The 18,328-nt window shown below is 34.3% G+C and overlaps 3 protein-coding genes across 3 annotated transcripts; all 3 read left to right on the top strand.

The window, feature by feature from the left end:
* The first annotated feature begins 1,302 nt into the window (after positions 1-1,302).
* Positions 1,303-2,909, top strand: LOC107778274 (putative germin-like protein 2-1). Its single transcript, XM_016598498.2, has 2 exons — positions 1,303-1,664; positions 2,249-2,909. Exons 1-2 carry the CDS (start codon positions 1,514-1,516, stop codon positions 2,806-2,808), a joined length of 711 nt encoding a protein of 236 aa, XP_016453984.1. The 5' UTR covers positions 1,303-1,513; the 3' UTR covers positions 2,809-2,909.
* Positions 2,910-6,037: 3,128 nt separating this feature from the next.
* Positions 6,038-7,707, top strand: LOC107778272 (histone-lysine N-methyltransferase ASHR2). Its single transcript, XM_016598496.2, has one exon. It carries the CDS (start codon positions 6,154-6,156, stop codon positions 7,327-7,329), a length of 1,176 nt encoding a protein of 391 aa, XP_016453982.1. The 5' UTR covers positions 6,038-6,153; the 3' UTR covers positions 7,330-7,707.
* A 291-nt stretch (positions 7,708-7,998) lies between these two features.
* LOC107778273 (germin-like protein subfamily 1 member 17) lies at positions 7,999-10,770 on the top strand. The gene is made up of 2 exons (XM_016598497.2): positions 7,999-9,473; positions 10,039-10,770. The coding sequence occupies exons 1-2, from the start codon at positions 9,347-9,349 to the stop codon at positions 10,584-10,586; spliced, it is 675 nt and encodes a 224-aa protein (XP_016453983.1). The 5' UTR covers positions 7,999-9,346; the 3' UTR covers positions 10,587-10,770.
* Positions 10,771-18,328: the final 7,558 nt, after the last annotated feature.

Below are 18,328 nucleotides of genomic sequence, written 5' to 3'. Positions count from 1 at the left end.
AAAAAATAGTAAAATTACGTTAAATTATTAAAAATTTACTATTAGAAATAAAAGAGAAAGACTATTTGAATTTGAGATTAGAAAGTTCTTAAAACTATGATGAGAATGCTCAAGCTATGGATAATACCGCGAAATTGAAGTCTTATTTATGAAAAATAATAAATATAATAAAAAACAAGAAATTAAAAACATAAAATAACTGAATATAATACAAAATAAAAATTTAACAGCATTTAATACAAAATAATTATAAGAGAACTCAATAAACTTGAAACATAATAACCAAATAACCTATGTATTAATATTTTAGACTAATTCAAAGTTACAATTTAAAATAAAATATGATATTATTTTGGTTATAGGCAAAACATTAATGTAATAACTAATTAAAATTTATAGTGGGGAAGATAATGTATAAAAAATAGAGGGAGTGTGAGAATACTTATATTTTAAATTAATTTAAAAATAAATAAATTATATTTTACAATATTACTGATAAATTTAAATAATTAAAAATTTTAAATAAGAGGTTACAAGCATAAAAATATACCAAATTTCAAGAATAAAATACTTATATTTATTAAAGACTATTAAAAGAATAATAAGCAAGACTTAATTTAATTATTAAGCTAATAAAAAATTATACGATAGTGTAATATTATTAAATAATAAATAATACAATAACTAGAAGAAAAGAACAAAAAGAAAAAAAGAATTTGCATAAAAATGATGTGATAAATAAGACATATGTAACATTTCAGATAAAAATAAAGTGATAGTAAGAATTTGTTAAAATAATATTATCTAATGTGCTCAAACAAGAGTACAAGACAAACATGTTTAGTACTCTTTAATATTGACATCAAAACGAAATGCAAGTACTAAAATTAAGGGGTTATGCTACTACAAATATATATATATATATATATATATATATATATATATATATATATATATATAAAAATAGATTGTCCACTACGATATTTGAACAATAATTTCATATCATGCTTCATAATTAATGTCTAAAGTTATATAATTTTTATCTCAGAGGTTTATATTTTAAGGTTATCCGCATATGATTCAAACAATCTACATCATAATTTGACGTAATTTGTGTCTGCGCATTGCGCGAGTACTAATACTAGTTTAATTTAAGAGAGAAATTATCGGGTGTGTAAATAAAATCTTATATAAAAAGAAAAAAATTCTACTTATAATATGTTGAATATTCAAGTGAGGCCTTTTAAAAAAAATGTGTCGGCTTGACTCAAAACGGATGGTATTAACACCCCAACAACCACAAGGTTCATGATGAAAAAATATTTATCGTGCGAAAAAGACATGTTGATGTTGACCACTTTCTTGGGAAACTCTATAGGAAAGGAAAAGCATAGGATTCTTCTTGAAATTAATATTGATTGCTTTTTGCTGCTCCACAATAAATTTATGAAACATTCAACTACATAAGATAGTTTCTTGGGCAACTGCTAAAAATCCACGAACTCGAGTGGTTATGATTAAAAGCCAAATTATCATAACAATGACAATGGCCTTCTTGATAATTACTATAGTCATTACTGCTTACTTTTCTTCCTTAGCTTCAGCCTATGATCTTGACCCTCCCCAGGATCTATGTGTTGCAGTTGAAGATTCCAATACTTCTGGTAACTTATTCATCTATCTTTATTTTCTTTTCCATCTTCCCTGTACTCATAGGCGGAGTCCGGATTTAAAATATCGGTTTAGAATTCTAGTTCGTTTATGTTACTGGGTTATAAAATTAACAATTTATATATATTCAAACAAATTTTTTATGACAAATATAAAGTTTAGACCAAAGTTACTAGATTCGGCCGAACCCGCAAATACTATATTATTTTCGTCCCTACCGATAATGATTATATAGAGTGACGGTGTAAATTTTTTATTTTTCATTTTTTTAACTAAAAATGTAGTTCAATACATGATGGTGGAGCCAATGTATAAGTTACGGGTTCAACTGAACCCAGTAACTCGGCCAATCCTATTCATTGGATATGTACAAATTATTAATTTAGAACTCAATAACTTAAAATGACTAAAATCCAGAATCCATAAATTTTAAATTCTGGCTCCGCATCTGTTATTAAGGATCCGTTGTGTTAAATGTTAGAGGATAGAACTTAGACTCCTTTAAATTGTTTGCTTAAAAGCTAAATCTATGTCTAACTTATGTTGCTAATATTGTTCTTATTCATTTTAAGTGCAGTTTTAATGAATGGAAAAGCTTGCAAAGATCCAAAGCTAGCAACTGCAGATGATTTCTTTGCTTCAGGTTTTAATGAAAGTGGACCACCAATACCAAATTATCTTGGTTTTGCAGTGAATATATTGAATGTAAATCGAATGCCAGGACTCAACACTCTTGGTATTTCAATTGTTCGTGCTGATCTTGAACCATTTGGATTAATCTCACCTCATATTCATCCTAGAGGAAATGAGTTAATCCTTGTATTAGAGGGTATTTTATATGTTGGATTTACTGTTCCTGATCCAGGAAATCCTTTCAAATCAAGATTATTTGAGAAAATCTTGAATCCAGGGGATGTTTTTGTGATACCACAAAGTCTTATTCATGTCCAATATAATTTGGGAACTACTAATACGACAGCATTAAGTTGTTTCAACAGCCAAAATCCTGGAGTTCATATGATTCCTTTTCAACTCTTTGGATCAAATCCACCAATTCTTGATGATGTTCTTGTCAAAGGTTTTCGATTGGATAAGAAAGTGGTTGAACATCTTCGAGCACAGTTCTCGAGAAAATAGTGAACATGTTTGTGCTGTTGCAACCTTAAAATTTTTAGTCATTTGTACAAGTGCTGAGAACTCTCTTGAAATTTAAGGAGACAAGTTCTAGTTTGCTGTGATTTTATTTTTTCCTGTAATTTGGTTGTGTTCTTTTAAACTTGGTGACTATGTTGCACGGATTTTTCAAAATAATGATATTGCATCCGTGTCGAATCCTCCAAAAAAATTAGTGTATTTTGAAGGATTCGACACACACCTTACGACATTTTCAAAAAGTACGAGCAATATAAGTCGGTGATATTCTTTTAAAAGTTCTTTTGTGTAATGAAATCTTGTCACGCACAATAAAAAAGTGGATTAAATGTGCAACCCAAAAAGGAGGTGGAAGGTTAATAACCTATTTGGCCAAACTTCTAAAATCAACTTATTTGAGAAGTGTTTTTTTTAAAAGTAATTTTTAAAAAAGTATTTTTGGTGAGAATCAGTTTGCGTTTGGCTAATTGATTTGAAAATCACTTTTGAGCACTAATTAGTATTTAGCCAAGCTTTTGAAAACTACTTTTTAAGTGTATTTTTTTCAAAAGCGCTTATCAGAAAAGTGCTTTTGGAGAGAAATTACTTTTTTTTGTTTCTCAAAAAAGCTTATGCTTCTCTTCAAAAGTACTTTTTTTTTCTTCTAAAAACTTGGCCAAACACCTCAAATTTTGGCCAAAAATGCTTTTGGCCGAAAAAGCACTTTTGGACCCTAAAACCAAACAGGCTATAAAACACTTAAAACCAAGTAAAATGAATAGTATGTCGCCAGAACAAGTTGCTGGATATTATTCCATCCGATCAAGTGATCATTTTACTTTTTTATTTTGGTTCAAAACAAGTGTTCATTTACATAATAAAAAAGGAATTAATTTTATTTTTTCAAACTTTGCCCTTATTTACGTATTTCAATGTGTTAAGGTAATAATTAATTGAGATTAATATAGTGAATATTTCTTTTTTTTTTCTTTAGGAATTCATATTTTTTTAATGAGTGTGCCAAAAGTAAAATGATTGCTTATTGTGGGCAGGATAGAGTATTGTCTAGAGTCAGTAAGAAGACCTATTAGATGAGCACTTTGCAAATTAGATTCATCTTCGTGCAATTAAAATAGTAAGACTCATGACCATTGACCAACAACAGAGATATATAGAGCATAATTGAAAAGACTTGGGCACAAAATAGTATGACATACATTTCTTTTCCCTTTTAAATTGAATTATCCATGTATTGAGTTCTATGAGATCTTTAGGTGAGCATAAAGTTTACTATAATTATAAGGTACGTAGATCTTGCTACCAACAAGCTTTTAACTTTGTTGATCGTAAAACACTCCAAATAGGCATATGGTAGCTCAGAGTTAAAGGAGCTCTAAGTTGAAACTCGATAGTCTAAATAATTCTACGTTCCACAAATTACTGTTCTTATCAAAATCGAAAATACCAAATCAAAATGTTTCAGAATCATAGCAAAACAACTGTTGGACACCCCTAAATAGTGCGAGGCTATTTTAGTAATTTCACTTAAAGAAATAAATGCATAGGATAGGCTGTCTACATCATATTTCTTGGAGTATAACCTTTTATGGGCCCTACATGAATGCGTGATATTTTGTGTACCGAGCTGCTTTTTTCAGTTAAGAGAGACAAAAAACTTAGAAGAATTAACCCAAATGGCCACCCACCCAAGCACATAAATCAAAAATAGCCGGTTGAAGTATAATGTATGCATAATTTATGTATTATATATGTATAATTATGTATAATGAATGTATAATCTATGTATATGGCTAGAAAAAGTAAACAATAAATATGACCGGCTATTTATGTAAAGATCCCTCCCCGACTTAAAAAGGTAAAAATTGCACGGGGCGCCCTATTTGGTCGCCCCCATTTAACCTATACCCATTTTTTTAAATTTTTTTTAACTTGTACCCACTTTTTAAACAACTTCAATCCCCTTTCTCCTCCTCCTTCTCCTCCTCCTCCTCCTCCTCTTCCTCCTTCTTCTCCTCCTCTTTCTTCTCCTCCTTCTTCTTCTTCTTCTTCTTCTTCTTCTTCTTCTTCTTCTTCTTCTTCTTCTTCTTCTTCTTCTTCTTCTTTCTTCTGCTGCTGTTTGTGCTGCTATGAAACTTCAGTTCATAGGGATGATTGTCATAAGTATATTTATCAAATTATTTAAAAATAAATTACAAATAAAACTATTAAACAAAGGAAAAATAACTAGAAATTATATATATGAAGAGGAAGTTTAGCGAAGAACAAGTTAATCTTCTTGAACAGAGCTTTGAGGAAGAACACAAACTGGATACAGAGAGGAAGGACAAGCTTGCTTCTGAGCTTGGCCTCGATCCTCACCAAGTTGCTGTTTGGTTTCAGAACAGGGGGGCACATTATAAAAACAAGAAACTGGAGCAGGAATATTCTAAGTTAAAGACTGAGTATGACACTGCCATTGTTGAAAAATCTCGTCTTGAATATATAATTTGAACTTTCTCCATTAATAATATAAAACTTCAGCTAAAACATGGTGAAGTTAAGCAAATAAAGAACAAAACTTCAGCTGCTAGAATGCTTAAGTTCAGCAATTACAAATAAAAACTTCAGCCAACACTAAGTTTACGGGAAAAACTTCAGCTAAAACATGCTGAAGTTCAGCAATTACAAACAAAAACTTCAGCAAATACAGAACAAAATTTCAGCTACTAAAATGCTTAAGTTCAACAATTACAAACAAAAACTTTAGCAAATAGAGAACAAAACTTCAGTTACTAGAATGCTTAAGTTCAGCAATTACAAACAAAAACTTCAGCAAGTAGAGAATAAAACTTCAGCTACTAGAATGCTTAAGTTCAGCAATTACAAACAAAAACTTCGGCAAATAGAGAACAAAACTCCAGCTAACAAACAAACACTTTAGCACACTTGGTTCAACAATTTTTGCTACTTCAGGTCCGTCTACTAGAGTGCTGAAGTTTGCGTGATTGCCTTTGCTACTTCAGTCCGTATGCTGAAGTTACGCGAAAAAGTGGGTACGCTTGTATTTTTTTTGCAAAGCGGGTACAAGTTAAAACGTGACCCAAAAAGAATCCCCTTGAAAAGCGAATTCCAAAAAGGCCACTTATGCAATTCGGCCCAATACAAAAGCAACATAGTCCATGGGCTTCAAATTAGCATTTCTTTCGGGTCAAATCTGCCTTCTTCTTTAAGTGGTTTCTGTGTGAGGAAACGCTAAAACCCAACAATTTCTCCTGCTAAAACCCTAGCAGTAAGTTCCAAACTTTCAGTAGCAGGCTAGCAGCAAATTTGAGAAAATTGCAGCACACAACAATGGAGAAAACTTCCCAATCTCCATACCCATTATTAAAAATAGCAGAAATACAAGGAAGAGGAAGAGGACTTATTTCAACTCAACCCTTAAAACCTGGCCAAGTAATCCTCAAAGATTCCCCTCTCCTTCTTTACTCTGCATCTCCTTTGATCCCCTCAAACAATACTTTTTGCTCAAATTGCTTCAAAATAATACTCCAATCTCCAATCCCATGCCCAATGTGCACATTTTCAGCTTTTTGTACCTCTAGTTGTCAATCCATAGCTTTATCCTCTTCTCACACTCCTTGGGTTTGTCAATCTTTAACCCAACTCCGTAATATCTTATCTTCTCATAACCTACTAATAGACCAACAAATTCAAGCTCGGTTTTTAATCTCTGCTTATGACTTAGCACTCATTTCTCCTTCCTCTTTTCGTGTTTTATTATCCCTTCAAGGCGATCCGTCTTTTATTTCTGAAAATGATGCTCTGTTGCTTCATTCCCTCGTTGCTACGCTCAACCCGCCTACGAGTGAATTTGGGTTCTCAAAAGAGCTTACTGCTGCTCTTTTGGCTAAGGATAAGGTAAATGCATTTGGGTTGATGGAACCTTTTGATTCTAATAAAGAAAGGGGTGTTAGAGCTTATGGTATTTATCCTATGGCTTCGTTTTTTAATCACGATTGCCTTCCGAACGCGTGTAGGTTCGAGTATGTTGATAGTGATGTTAGTGATAGGAGTAATGTTGATATGATTGTTAGGGTTATTCATGATGTACCCGAGGGAAGAGAGATTTGTTTGAGTTATTTCCCTGTGAATTTTAAGTATTCCGATAGGCAGAAGAGGTTGAAGGAGGATTATGGGTTTATATGTAATTGTGATCGGTGTGTTGTCGAGGCTAATTGGTCTGATCACGATGATGATGATGCTATGGATAACGAGGGCGAGGAAAATGAGGATGAAGAGGATGAAGTAATGGAGGAAGAAGTGGATGATGAAGTAAATGCAAATGATGAGGTGGAGGAGGGTGATCAAGATTTTCCTCACGCGTATTTCTTCATGCGGTACATGTGTAATCGAGAGAATTGTGGGGGTACATTGGCTCCGTTGCCTCCCTCTGATGCATCTCTGTCGACAGTTATGGAATGCAATGTTTGTAGTAATTTGAGTAAATGTGATGAGCTTATGGTTTAGTGCTGGGGACCATCGATTCCTATCAAGTATACCACATTTTCCATATTAGTTAGGTTTGTTTTTTCTTAGAAATTTGAGCCTTCGCGTGATGATTTTTGCGCTTATGTTGAGTTGATAAACACCTATTTGATGAGCTTTAGTTGTAGCTAAAACTTCTTTACCCTTTGTCTTTGGTACTCGTCTTGGTTTTCCTTTTTGTTAGTCTCGAGCAAGTGCCAAAATGTTGGCTTGTGATCTCCATATTTTTCATATATAGACGGTATACCTTTGTTTGAGTAACATGTACTTCTCTTGTAAGCATTTTAACAATCAATTAATCAACCAGCCACCTTTGAATTGGGTGCGGCTATATAAATCATCTGTACCATTTCCGCTCTATTCTTCTAAGTATTTTACATGGATAATAAGCTGCCAGGGAATTTCAACATACCCAAGGCCTCAAGTTTTGAATATCAAGCCCTGGAGTGTTGTGACAGAGTTCGTGATACTAATTGTCTTGTGGTGTACAAGGCTTGAATGAAAAGTTTAATGATCATTGAACCATCCCCAATAAACATTAATTCACTCATATATTTCATGGATCTATAGACAATTGAAGCAGTTCGGGTCATGATGCGATTTTGCCTGAAATAAAAGCTTCTGATCTTCAGCAATAAAAGGTAACATCCGTGTTTCATCTGAGTATTGAGCTAAGTAATGTTAGTTGGATATGAAATGAACCTTGTTTCTTTTTTGATACTTCGTGAAAGATTTAGAGATTTGCTATTTATTGGTTTACACTGCCATTTTGTTTTGCTTCTTTTTCATTCATTGCTCTCCGTCGCTTTATATATTAGACCCCACTTGTGGGATTACCCTAGGTTTTTTTTGTTGTTGTTGTTGTTGCTCTCCGTCACTTGAGTTTTTCTTTTTCCTTTCTAAGCTGCCATAAGCCAAGATAAGGCAATGCTGAAGCACCTTACTAGAAAGTAGAAACCATGATTAACTAACATAGGCGCATATATTACCAAAATGTATTAAGAATATGCAATGCAAAATGATAAGAAGACAATAAGGAGGTTAAAAATGCAATTCCTTGCGCGGGTTGTGATTTTCCAAGTTAGGGCAAAACTTTTTCTGTCTCTAAAGGGGTGGACTTTTGTGTGTATCCTTTTATTACCGATATAGCTTTGAATTTGCCTGGAAAAAGTGAATGATCTTCAGCAATGAAACGTAGTATCAGTGTTTATCTGATTTGGAAATGTAAATGTACCTTAATTCTTTTTGGATAATTGATGAAATACTTAGACATGCTACACAAGAAAAAGCCTAGATTAATGGTCGTCATATATAGAGCGTGTTTGGATTGGCTTAAAAGCTGGTCAAACCAGCTTAAAAGCACTTTACACGATTATGAAGTCAAACCCTTAACAAATAGGGAAAATGAACTTTTCTTTCTCAAGAAAAGAAAAGAAGTAAAATGTGTCGATCATCACTTTTAAAGTTATCCAAAATTCCTCAGTATAAGTAGCACCTTCTCCTTCTAAAATTAGGCATGCCTGTCTACTCTTTCAGTTCTATTATTTATGGAGTAGGTAAATGGGTGCCCAAAAGTCTATCTCTAACAACTTTTTAGAACATTTTTGGACAAAGAGTCTGATTTAAAGCTAACACTCAAGATAGGTTGACATCTTATTTTCCACTAAATATGTATTATTGGTTTGTTGAGGCATTTCTTTCACAGTATATTTAGCCCATTTTCTTGATTATTTTAGCCATGAGCTGATAGAGTTGTAAAGTTGATTACAGATTATATTAATGGTTACTTCTTGTTTTGAACCTGCATTTAATAATGAGAAATTATCAGGACTAATCATTTGGATAGACAGAAACTAGGTTATTAAAATGATTAGATCAAACTATAAGTAGTCACACCTCTCTGGTTGTTTTGGAAAAAATCATAACGACCCCAAAACAAACAAACTTGTTTCCACAAAAAGCTTGGGTTTTTGCTAAGTAACCTGACTTTGCTATAACAATGAGCATGTCCTGGTTAATAACAACTTTAGCCATCACTGCTTTCTTTTCTTCCCAATTAGCTTATGCTTATGATCCCAACCCTCTACAAGACATATGCGTTGGAGTTACAGACACTACCGCTTCTGGTAAATCATCCTTCTATAGTCATGAAAGTTTTTTGACAGATCATTTTTCTATGAAAAGAAAAAAGCAAAGGAAAAGGGTCAAGTTTGCTTCTATATTATTCGTAAACTACCGATTTTGCCCTCCGTTAGATTTTTGGCCTAATATTAACTCGTTTTTAGGAAAACGTCTCGTTTTTACCCTTGATCCCTGACGGATCGCTCCAGCTTGAGGGTAGTTTTAAGCTATATTCAAAAACTGGAGGGTAAATTAGGAGATTTTATCTTGACATAAAATTTAGATACATGGAGTTCACCCATTTTAGGTTGGAGCTCCGCTAATGACAAAGGAAAATATGAGATGATATTGCAAGATTATGAATGAACCTACAAATGAAACTGAGGGTAAAATTGAGCAAGTTCATATAATTTATAGGGTTAAATTGTTTACCTTTCCCCTTTAAACATTATGTTATATAATTTCTGTTTGGGAATGAGACCTATTTATGTTGTATATATAATTTCTATCATCTATTAGCTCTTAATATCTGAACAATATGTTTAGCTTCATTTTATTTCACTTGTGCAGTTTTCCTGAATGGAAAGTTTTGCAAAGACCCAAAGCTTGCAAAAGCAGACGATTTCTTCTTTTCAGGTCTTAATGTAAGTGGAAATCCAATGTCCAATTCTGGTTTTGCTGCAAATGTTGTGGATGTAAACACAATGCCTGGACTCAACACTCTTGGTATTTCTATAGTTCGTGCTGACTTCGAGCCAGGGGCCCTTGTTCCACTTCACACACACCCTCGAGCTACTGAGCTCATAACGATATTGGAGGGTACTATCTATGCTGGGTTTCTTGCTCCTGATGCAAATGTCTTTAAGAGTCGTCTCTTCTCTAAGATTTTGAATCCTGGCGATGTGTTTGTGATCCCTCAGGGGCTTATACACTTCCAGTATAATGTGGGACACAAAAGTGCTACTTTGCTAGCTTCTTTCAACAGTCAAAACCCTGGAGTCGTCACAATTCCTAATTCAATTTTTGCTTCAGATCCGCCTATTCTCGACGATGTTCTTGTCAAAGGTTTCCAGCTCGATAAGGAAGTGATTAAACAACTTCGAAAGAAATTCTCCTAGAATGTCATTACAAATATTATTGTGTTGAAAGTTGTGCGCAGCTACGCACCAACAATGTGTGAAAGTATTCTTATACTTTTCTCTAATTTTAACACTTGTATTTTCTTTTACCCATTTTTCGGCCATCATGTACAAAAATAATATACCCTTGTTCTTAGATTATTATTACCCCTACCTTGTACAAGTCCCCATCTGTTTCCATTAGACCCTCGACTCAAGTCAAGCATTAACACAGTAGTAAGGAAAAGAAATACAACAGTGAAGCTATGGAAAAGAAGTAGTAACAACAACTAGACTATAACAACAACGGAAGCAGAAGCAACAACGTAGTAATAATAATAGTCTAAGAACAAGACAAACTAGACATGCTGATGCCAAAGCACGTCGACTTGAAATTCCCACTGTCGGGACTGTGATGTCGCCTAACATTTCATTTGCTAGGCAAGCGAACGTTAGAACAATCTAACCATTTTTAACAGTGTAGATTAAATAAAGAGAAAGAACTGAAATAACTGCAAAAATCCAAAGTATAAATGCGGAAGCTAAAACTGCCAAACGTCTGATACAACCCTGGATCCGGTGTCACAAGTGCACGAGCTACTAGAATAGTACAAATAAGGGTCTGAAATAACATAAAAGCTGTTTGAAAAAGAAGTACACAGCCAAATAAAAAAAGGAAGGGGACTCCACGAGCTGCGGGCGCTGAGCAGCTGTACCTCAAGTTTCCGCAAGCTGTCCAATCCGAGCTCGCTAATAACCGCCGCTGGGACCGACTCCAAAACCTGCACAAGAAGTACAAAGTGTAGTATTACAACTGCCCCCATGTATTCTGTAAGTGTCGAGCCTAACCTCGACGAAGTAGTGACGAGGCTAAGGCAAGTCACCTACACTACAACCTGTACACAATATATAATAAAGACAGAAAAGGAAATACAGAACGAAATAAAACAGTCAACTGAAAATAATAGCTACAACATCAAGAAATAAGCTTAGCGGCGATCAGAATTATCAATCCTTAGAGTTTTAAGTGAGATTACCGAAAACCAACACAGCTCAAGGAAATAGAAACACATAGGTTATTGCGGCGCGCAATCCGATCCCACTATACAACACAAAATCCTCCCTTATTTTACCATAACAACATCAACAACAAAAAATTATATATATATATATATATATATATATATATATATATATATATATATATATATATATATATATATATATATATATATGTGTGTGTGTGTGTGTGTGTGTGTGTGTGTGTGTGTGTGTGTGTGTGTGTGTGTGTGTGTGTGTGTGTGTGTGTGTGTGTGTGTTGCGGTGCGCAAACCGATCCCACCATATGTCAATATCGGTATCATAATTTACCCTTATTTCACCGTAACAATCCACCCTTATTTCACTTGTTGCAGCGTGCAACCCAATGCCACCGCATCAGTACAAGTTCAGCCTTATTCTACTATATCAGTCCACCCTTATTTCACCTGTTGCGGCGTGCAATCCGATCCCACCATATCAATACCAAATACTCAATGTACACAGTTAAATCAATAATTCAAATCACGATATCCTTTACGATCAATAAATACCAAACTGAACCAAAAAGGAAACCTTGTACAACATGGGAATTTACATATGTAATACTACACAACAAGTCAAGTCCGGTAAATGACAATTAGAAAGTGCAAGTAAGTCAGTTAAGGCAAGTAACAACGAATCATAAAAATATGAAAGGATCTAACATTAATAACAGAAGTAAACACTGATTAAAAGGTAGCAAATAAACATGTAAGGTGTGAAACAACCCAAGTGGCTTTCGCATTCGCGAGTCCTTCTTCACGTTCGCGAAGGCTGCTCCTCCTGGCCTTCGCGTTCGTGAGAAGCTGGTCGCGTTCGCGAGAGCTGGTCGCGTTCGCGAAGGGTAAGGCCCCATTGCTCTTCTTTGCGACCCAGCTATCACTTTCGCAATGAAGAAAATCCACCCAACCCCAATTCACTCTTCGCGTTCGCGAGAGTGACTTAGCGAACGCAAAGAAGGGAACACCAGAAACCAGCATAAGTTAAGAAAAACCAGACTTTTCAAAGAACTAAGGTCCGTATGCTATCCGAAACTCACCCGAGCCCTTGGGGCTCCAAATCAAATATGTACACAAGTACAAAAATCTCATACGAACTTGCTCGCGTGATCAAAACGCCAAAACAACGCCTAGAACTACGAATCGGATACCAAATCAAATGAAATTTTCAAAAAAACTTTTAAACTTCTATTTTAACAATCGGATGTCCGAATCACGTCAAACCAATTTCGTTTCTCACCAAATTTGACAGGTAAGCCATAAATAGAGTAATGAACCTGTACCGGGCTCCGGAACTAAAATACAAACCCGGTATTAATAAAATCAAATATCGGTTAGTTCTTAAAATCAATAAACCTTTAAACTTTTAATTTTCGACAAAAATTAATAACCCGAGCCAGGGACCTCCGAATTTGATTTCGGACATACGCCTAGGTCCACAATCACAATATGGACCCAACGAGACCGTCAAAATACGGATCCGGGTTCGTTTTTCAAAACATTGACCGAAGTTTTATCAATTTTTAAGTTAAAAAGCCTTCCGGAAAAACACCCGGACTGCGCATGCAAATCGAGAAAAGCTTAAAGAAGCTATTGGAGGCTTAGAAACACAGAAATAGGTTCTAAAACTCTAGATAACCTGTCGGGTCATCACATCACCCTACTGTAAACCATGATTAACTAACATCAGGGAATTTATTACCAAATGTATTGATAATATGTAATACAAAATGATAAGAAGAAAAGAAGGAGGTTAAAATGCAATTCCTTGCGTGGGAATGTAATTTGTATTGCTAAATAGAATGGGGATGTTACATCTTACCAACCTAGTACAGTTGTATTTGTATTGCTAAATAAAATAATTGGTTGCTTCTAATTCAGTACTAGCAAAAAGAAATAAACTGTAAATCATTACATATTTAGTTATCAAAATTCCTCACCATATACATAACACCTTCTCATTTTAAAATCAGGCATGTTCCTTTTTGCTTTATTATTTATGGAGCAGGTCAATGGGTGCCCAGAAGAAAATCTCTAGAGCCTTATTAAAAATTTCTTAGGTAAGGAAACTGATGTAAAGTTAGGACTAAGACAGGCTGAAATATTATTTTCGACTAGCTATTTAATGGTTGTAAGGCATTTAATCGTTAACTCATTTTCTTGAATATTTAAAATATTAAGCCTTGTGCTGAGAGTTGTGAAGTTGACCCCTGATATAAGGAAAACAGAGCCACGAGATTCTTGATATTAATGGTTCCTTATTGAACTTGAACTGCATTTAAAAATGATTATTATTCTTTTGAACAAATGGAAGCAAGGATATTACAACAAAAGCTTCCTGTTTTGAACAATATGCTGTATAGTTTCTGGCTTCTCTTAGCTCTTAATATATATGTATATATATTGCTCCCAAACGCACACGCAAGTATACATGATCATACAAGTAATCTAGGATTGTAAGTCCATATATCGTACCCACAAGGACTTGTGATTAATTCTTTACTAAACTAAACCCAAACAATTATTCTATTCAAGCAATTTTCTAAGGTGTGAATAATTAACTAAAACTAATCTAGAGTAACAAACTAAGAGATTAAAGAAAATAAGTTGGAGAGAATTCAATGAGAGACAATATTCTAGAGCTATGAGTTAGCTAACAATCCTGTTGAGTCTTCTACTTAAATTGTCTAATAAAATTATCTGGTTTAATGGTTGATAGGGCTAATATTACTCGTAGTATTCTCCCGAATTCCTATCCGCATATTCAAACTAACCTAACGCTTATATTCCTGTGGAATTAGGATTAACAAGAACACAGTAATAATTCCTGTATAGTAACCAAGCAAGGCGATTAGGTATATCCCTATCGTAACCGCAAATCCGTTCTCGATGCTCGAGTTCAAGATCTTGCTCTACTCAATCTTATATGCAATCTAGAATTCCCTCTCCCGAGTTCAATCCTAGATTCGTAAATAGTATTCAATTGGTGATCAAACAACAAATAATTAAGTGTAAAATTGAATAAATAAGCCATTGATAAAATAATAAGAATAATTTAAGCTTCAAACTACAATGTTCATGTAGCACCAACAACTCTAAAACTAATAAAATAAAGTTAAATGAAGAGGAGAGAAGAAAAACTAGTTAGAAGCCTCCTCCAAACGTGATCCGTGTTTCCCTAAATTCTCCATCAAAATATATTAGATATCATCCAAATTAGATTTAGGATCTTTTTTATATGAGTTTGGAGCGTTCGGGCGAAATAAAAAAAATCTACGTAACATGGCGTCCGTCCAAGGCTGCGCGAGGCGCTGGCCCTGGCGCAGAAAGCAGTAACGTTTTCAACTTCAATTCTTTGCTGCATTTTGCTTTACATTCAATCTCTTATTCTTTTGTCTTCCACTTGGGGGGACAAAGACCAAAGGGTGTCCCCCTTTGTCTTATTATTTTTTTTTAATTTCCTTTCTTTTTATTCTGCCTTTTATTTAATTTGACTCCAATTTTTTTTATCTTCATATCGTTTTATTCCTACATAGTTAAAATATAATATTAAGTACAAAGTAATATAATTAGTACTCAAAAGATGATTAAAAGTACTAGAATGTGAGATAATAACTGTTAAATATATGCATTTTTGATCGAATATCACAACCCCACACTTAAACTCTTGCTCATCTCCGAGTAAGCATTAAAACACTCTCAATAACTCAAGCCTAGAAACACCACCACTTCGGTTGATACTAACAATTAGGTCCTATAGCAACTCAAACCATCAGATATACACTTCCTAATCATCATGCAAGATATACAAGGCACAAATAAACAACAAACTTCTAACCTCCTAACCTCAGGGACGGATTCTAATTTACCAAATTTGAGCTAGCTCACCTACTTTGTCAAAGAAGCTAATAACATCACCTATCTATCATGAAACTAGTGCCTTCACAAGAATAAATGGTCCATACACTCAAATCAAAGAATGAATATAATTTAAGGACTTAACATCAAAGAACAACTCTCGCACTCACAAACGAATTCACATATATGCACAAAGAACCATAGGCTTGTCCATTATGTACATCTCTACTAATTAAGTGCTCGAACAGAATCAAATAGGACTTGAACGAGTTGTAATATTGGCTAGGGGATGGGTAGGAGAACTATATAATAGTGACTTACACTTCTCTAAGCATTTTGCACTTTAGACTTCATCACCAATTATTTTCTGCTCTTGACTTTATCTTTCAGCCCTCTCTTCATCAAATATTTCAAAAGTATTTCCCTCATATCAAGAACATTTCATTTTTTTCAAAGCAATTTTTCTTTCATTCTTTTTTTTCCATGTCACATTCTTTTCAAGAGGGCCTTTTAATTATTTTTCAGCTATCGTTGGTCACCATTTTTCACTTAATCATCTCTTTCTTTATATTTATCTATTAATATCACAGATTAAGCAACAATGCTCAAGGAAGCAGGGCGCAAAAATTAGGGATTCAACGAAAGAATCAAAGCAAAAAATGCGGCTTCTAAACAAAAGGCTACCGGCTGAAAAGGGTAACTAGTGATACAATATCTGAAAAGGCTAAAATTCACAAGACATATCAAAGAAAGCCTCTTATCATCTTTTAAACAGAGCAACACTTTTATTTCGCTTCAAGAACATGCATGGCAAGTTCTAGACTAAGATGCACAAGATGGAATATATTTAAGAAATTCTCACCACACACGGCACAATTTTCAATCAAGATGGATCAATTCTACTCTAAGACAGACAGGATAATAGCAAACAACAATATAAGAATAAGCTATATACAGAGTCACTACCCTGATCTTAGGTGTCAGAAAGTCTGCTATTTTATTCATTACTCAAGCACTTAGAAGAAAGTACTACTCAAGCTCAGGCCTAAATATGCTAGTATCAAACAAGTCACAAAGGTTTTTCTTCTCCATCTTTTACTACTTTAAAAAAAAATCTAATACTAAAAATAAAATATTTTATGCGGTTCAAGTTACATTCCCTGGAAAAGAACCGATGCACAAAGATATTATCTAGCTAAAACTAACTAGAAACAAAAAAAAAATATTTTTGAATTTTTCTTATTGGACCTTAATCCCTCAAGAAAGCTGTCAACAAAATCCATCATCGGGAAAAGTCCAAATTTTCTGATCTTTTTTCAATTGTTTTATAATAAAAACCACTATATTAAGAAAGAATACTACAACTAAAGTAGGATAGCACATAAAATCACTCAGACAATCTCCTCACCCCACGCTTAAAATTGTGCAATGTCTTCAATGCACACTATAAATAACAAGAGGGTAAAAGAGACTTCTTGGTAGGACAAAGGCTGAAGTATTAGTAGCTCATGGGATACTCCGACTTCTCCCAGGTATGGTCCTTTGTGCGGGCACCTCACACTTAGTTTCAACTGCCTGCTCGTTTATGCATATGCCTCCTAGCTTTGATTCCATGCTCCTACTCCTACTCCTACAAAATACAAAAACAACACTAAAAAAATAACATAATAACAAATAAACAAAAACAAAAAGAAACAGTAGAATTGGGTTGCCTCCCAACAATCGCCTTATTTAATGTCGCGATACGACGCCATCACTTTCACCACTTTTTCTTCCACTTTGAGGATATGAATTGCGCCCCGGATTTTGCATCGATTTTTCTGCTACGCTCCTGGGGCGGTGGTACGAATACAAAAGAACCAAGTAAACAATGTCGCATCTTGCACTTCTTGGCCTTTAAGTGAGGTATGTCGTTTTGTCTTTTTGGTGTGGCAAATTTTAGAATGTAAAGGTCTTGTTCTTCATCAATACATATCTCCAAAGGCTTTATCTCTATGTCTCCATCCAAACATAATGTAGAAAAATATTTAGAATGCCACATAACTCCATATTCCCCCCTTTAAGGAAGTACTAATATTTAGTGCTACAACGATCTACCTATAGATGTTTTACCTCTTCATCTTTTGAATTTTTCATATCATCGACGACCCTTACTTGCCTTGCGGTAATCCTTCTGTACCAAGGATAACAAAATTCCTTACTCGCGAGGGTGACACTTAGTGTAACTAGCACATACAGTCCCTTAAGCTTAACTTTGCTTGCTTTAGGGAAGAGTCTTCCTGAATGACCTTTAAAGGGTATTCTTCTGTCGTCTATTCTATTATCGTCGTAACGCAATCTCTGAAATTCTCATGATACCGACTATTATCAAATTACTCAGTCCCTAATTCATGTTTAGTTTATCTTGTTCACCAGTCCATACTGATTTCTATTACTCTGGAGTCTAACTTTTCCTTCTGGTAGTCGTGTTGGAGTCACGAGCTAATTTCTCAAAATGAGGATATGACTTTATGGTCTATACTCTTTTGTTGTCTCAAGGCATGTCACCACTCGTCTTTTCCTTCACTTGACTATAGACTATGTAATACTGTCTCATTTTTTTTAGTCTTCTATTGTCATCCATGTATCACATCTTAATCATAATGCTTCATTAACTCTCTTCTTTTTTTTCCTGCTAACATTTCTGTCTATCACTTTATCTTGAAAACTTCAACAAGACATTCTTTTGCTTTTATTTCCCCTTGTTCCATCCATTGGCTCTTCGAATTTCCTAATATTCTCTCCCTACTAGGGATGGGAGCCATA

Source organism: Nicotiana tabacum, chromosome 7 (assembly GCF_000715075.1).
Source record: "Nicotiana tabacum cultivar K326 chromosome 7, ASM71507v2, whole genome shotgun sequence".
Lineage (NCBI taxonomy): Eukaryota > Viridiplantae > Streptophyta > Magnoliopsida > Solanales > Solanaceae > Nicotiana > Nicotiana tabacum.
Note: the sequence above shows the minus strand (reverse complement) of the source record. Positions and strands in the feature narration are given on the sequence as shown.

Coding starts and splice junctions, on each gene's coding strand:
- LOC107778274 (XM_016598498.2), top strand. CDS start 1,514: ATGATTAAAAGCCAAATTATCATAACAATGACAATGGCCTTCTTGATA. Junction 1,665..2,248: donor TGAAGATTCCAATACTTCTG/GTAACTTATTCA, acceptor TTTTAAGTGCAG/TTTTAATGAATGGAAAAGCT.
- LOC107778272 (XM_016598496.2), top strand. CDS start 6,154: ATGGAGAAAACTTCCCAATCTCCATACCCATTATTAAAAATAGCAGAA.
- LOC107778273 (XM_016598497.2), top strand. CDS start 9,347: ATGAGCATGTCCTGGTTAATAACAACTTTAGCCATCACTGCTTTCTTT. Junction 9,474..10,038: donor TACAGACACTACCGCTTCTG/GTAAATCATCCT, acceptor TCACTTGTGCAG/TTTTCCTGAATGGAAAGTTT.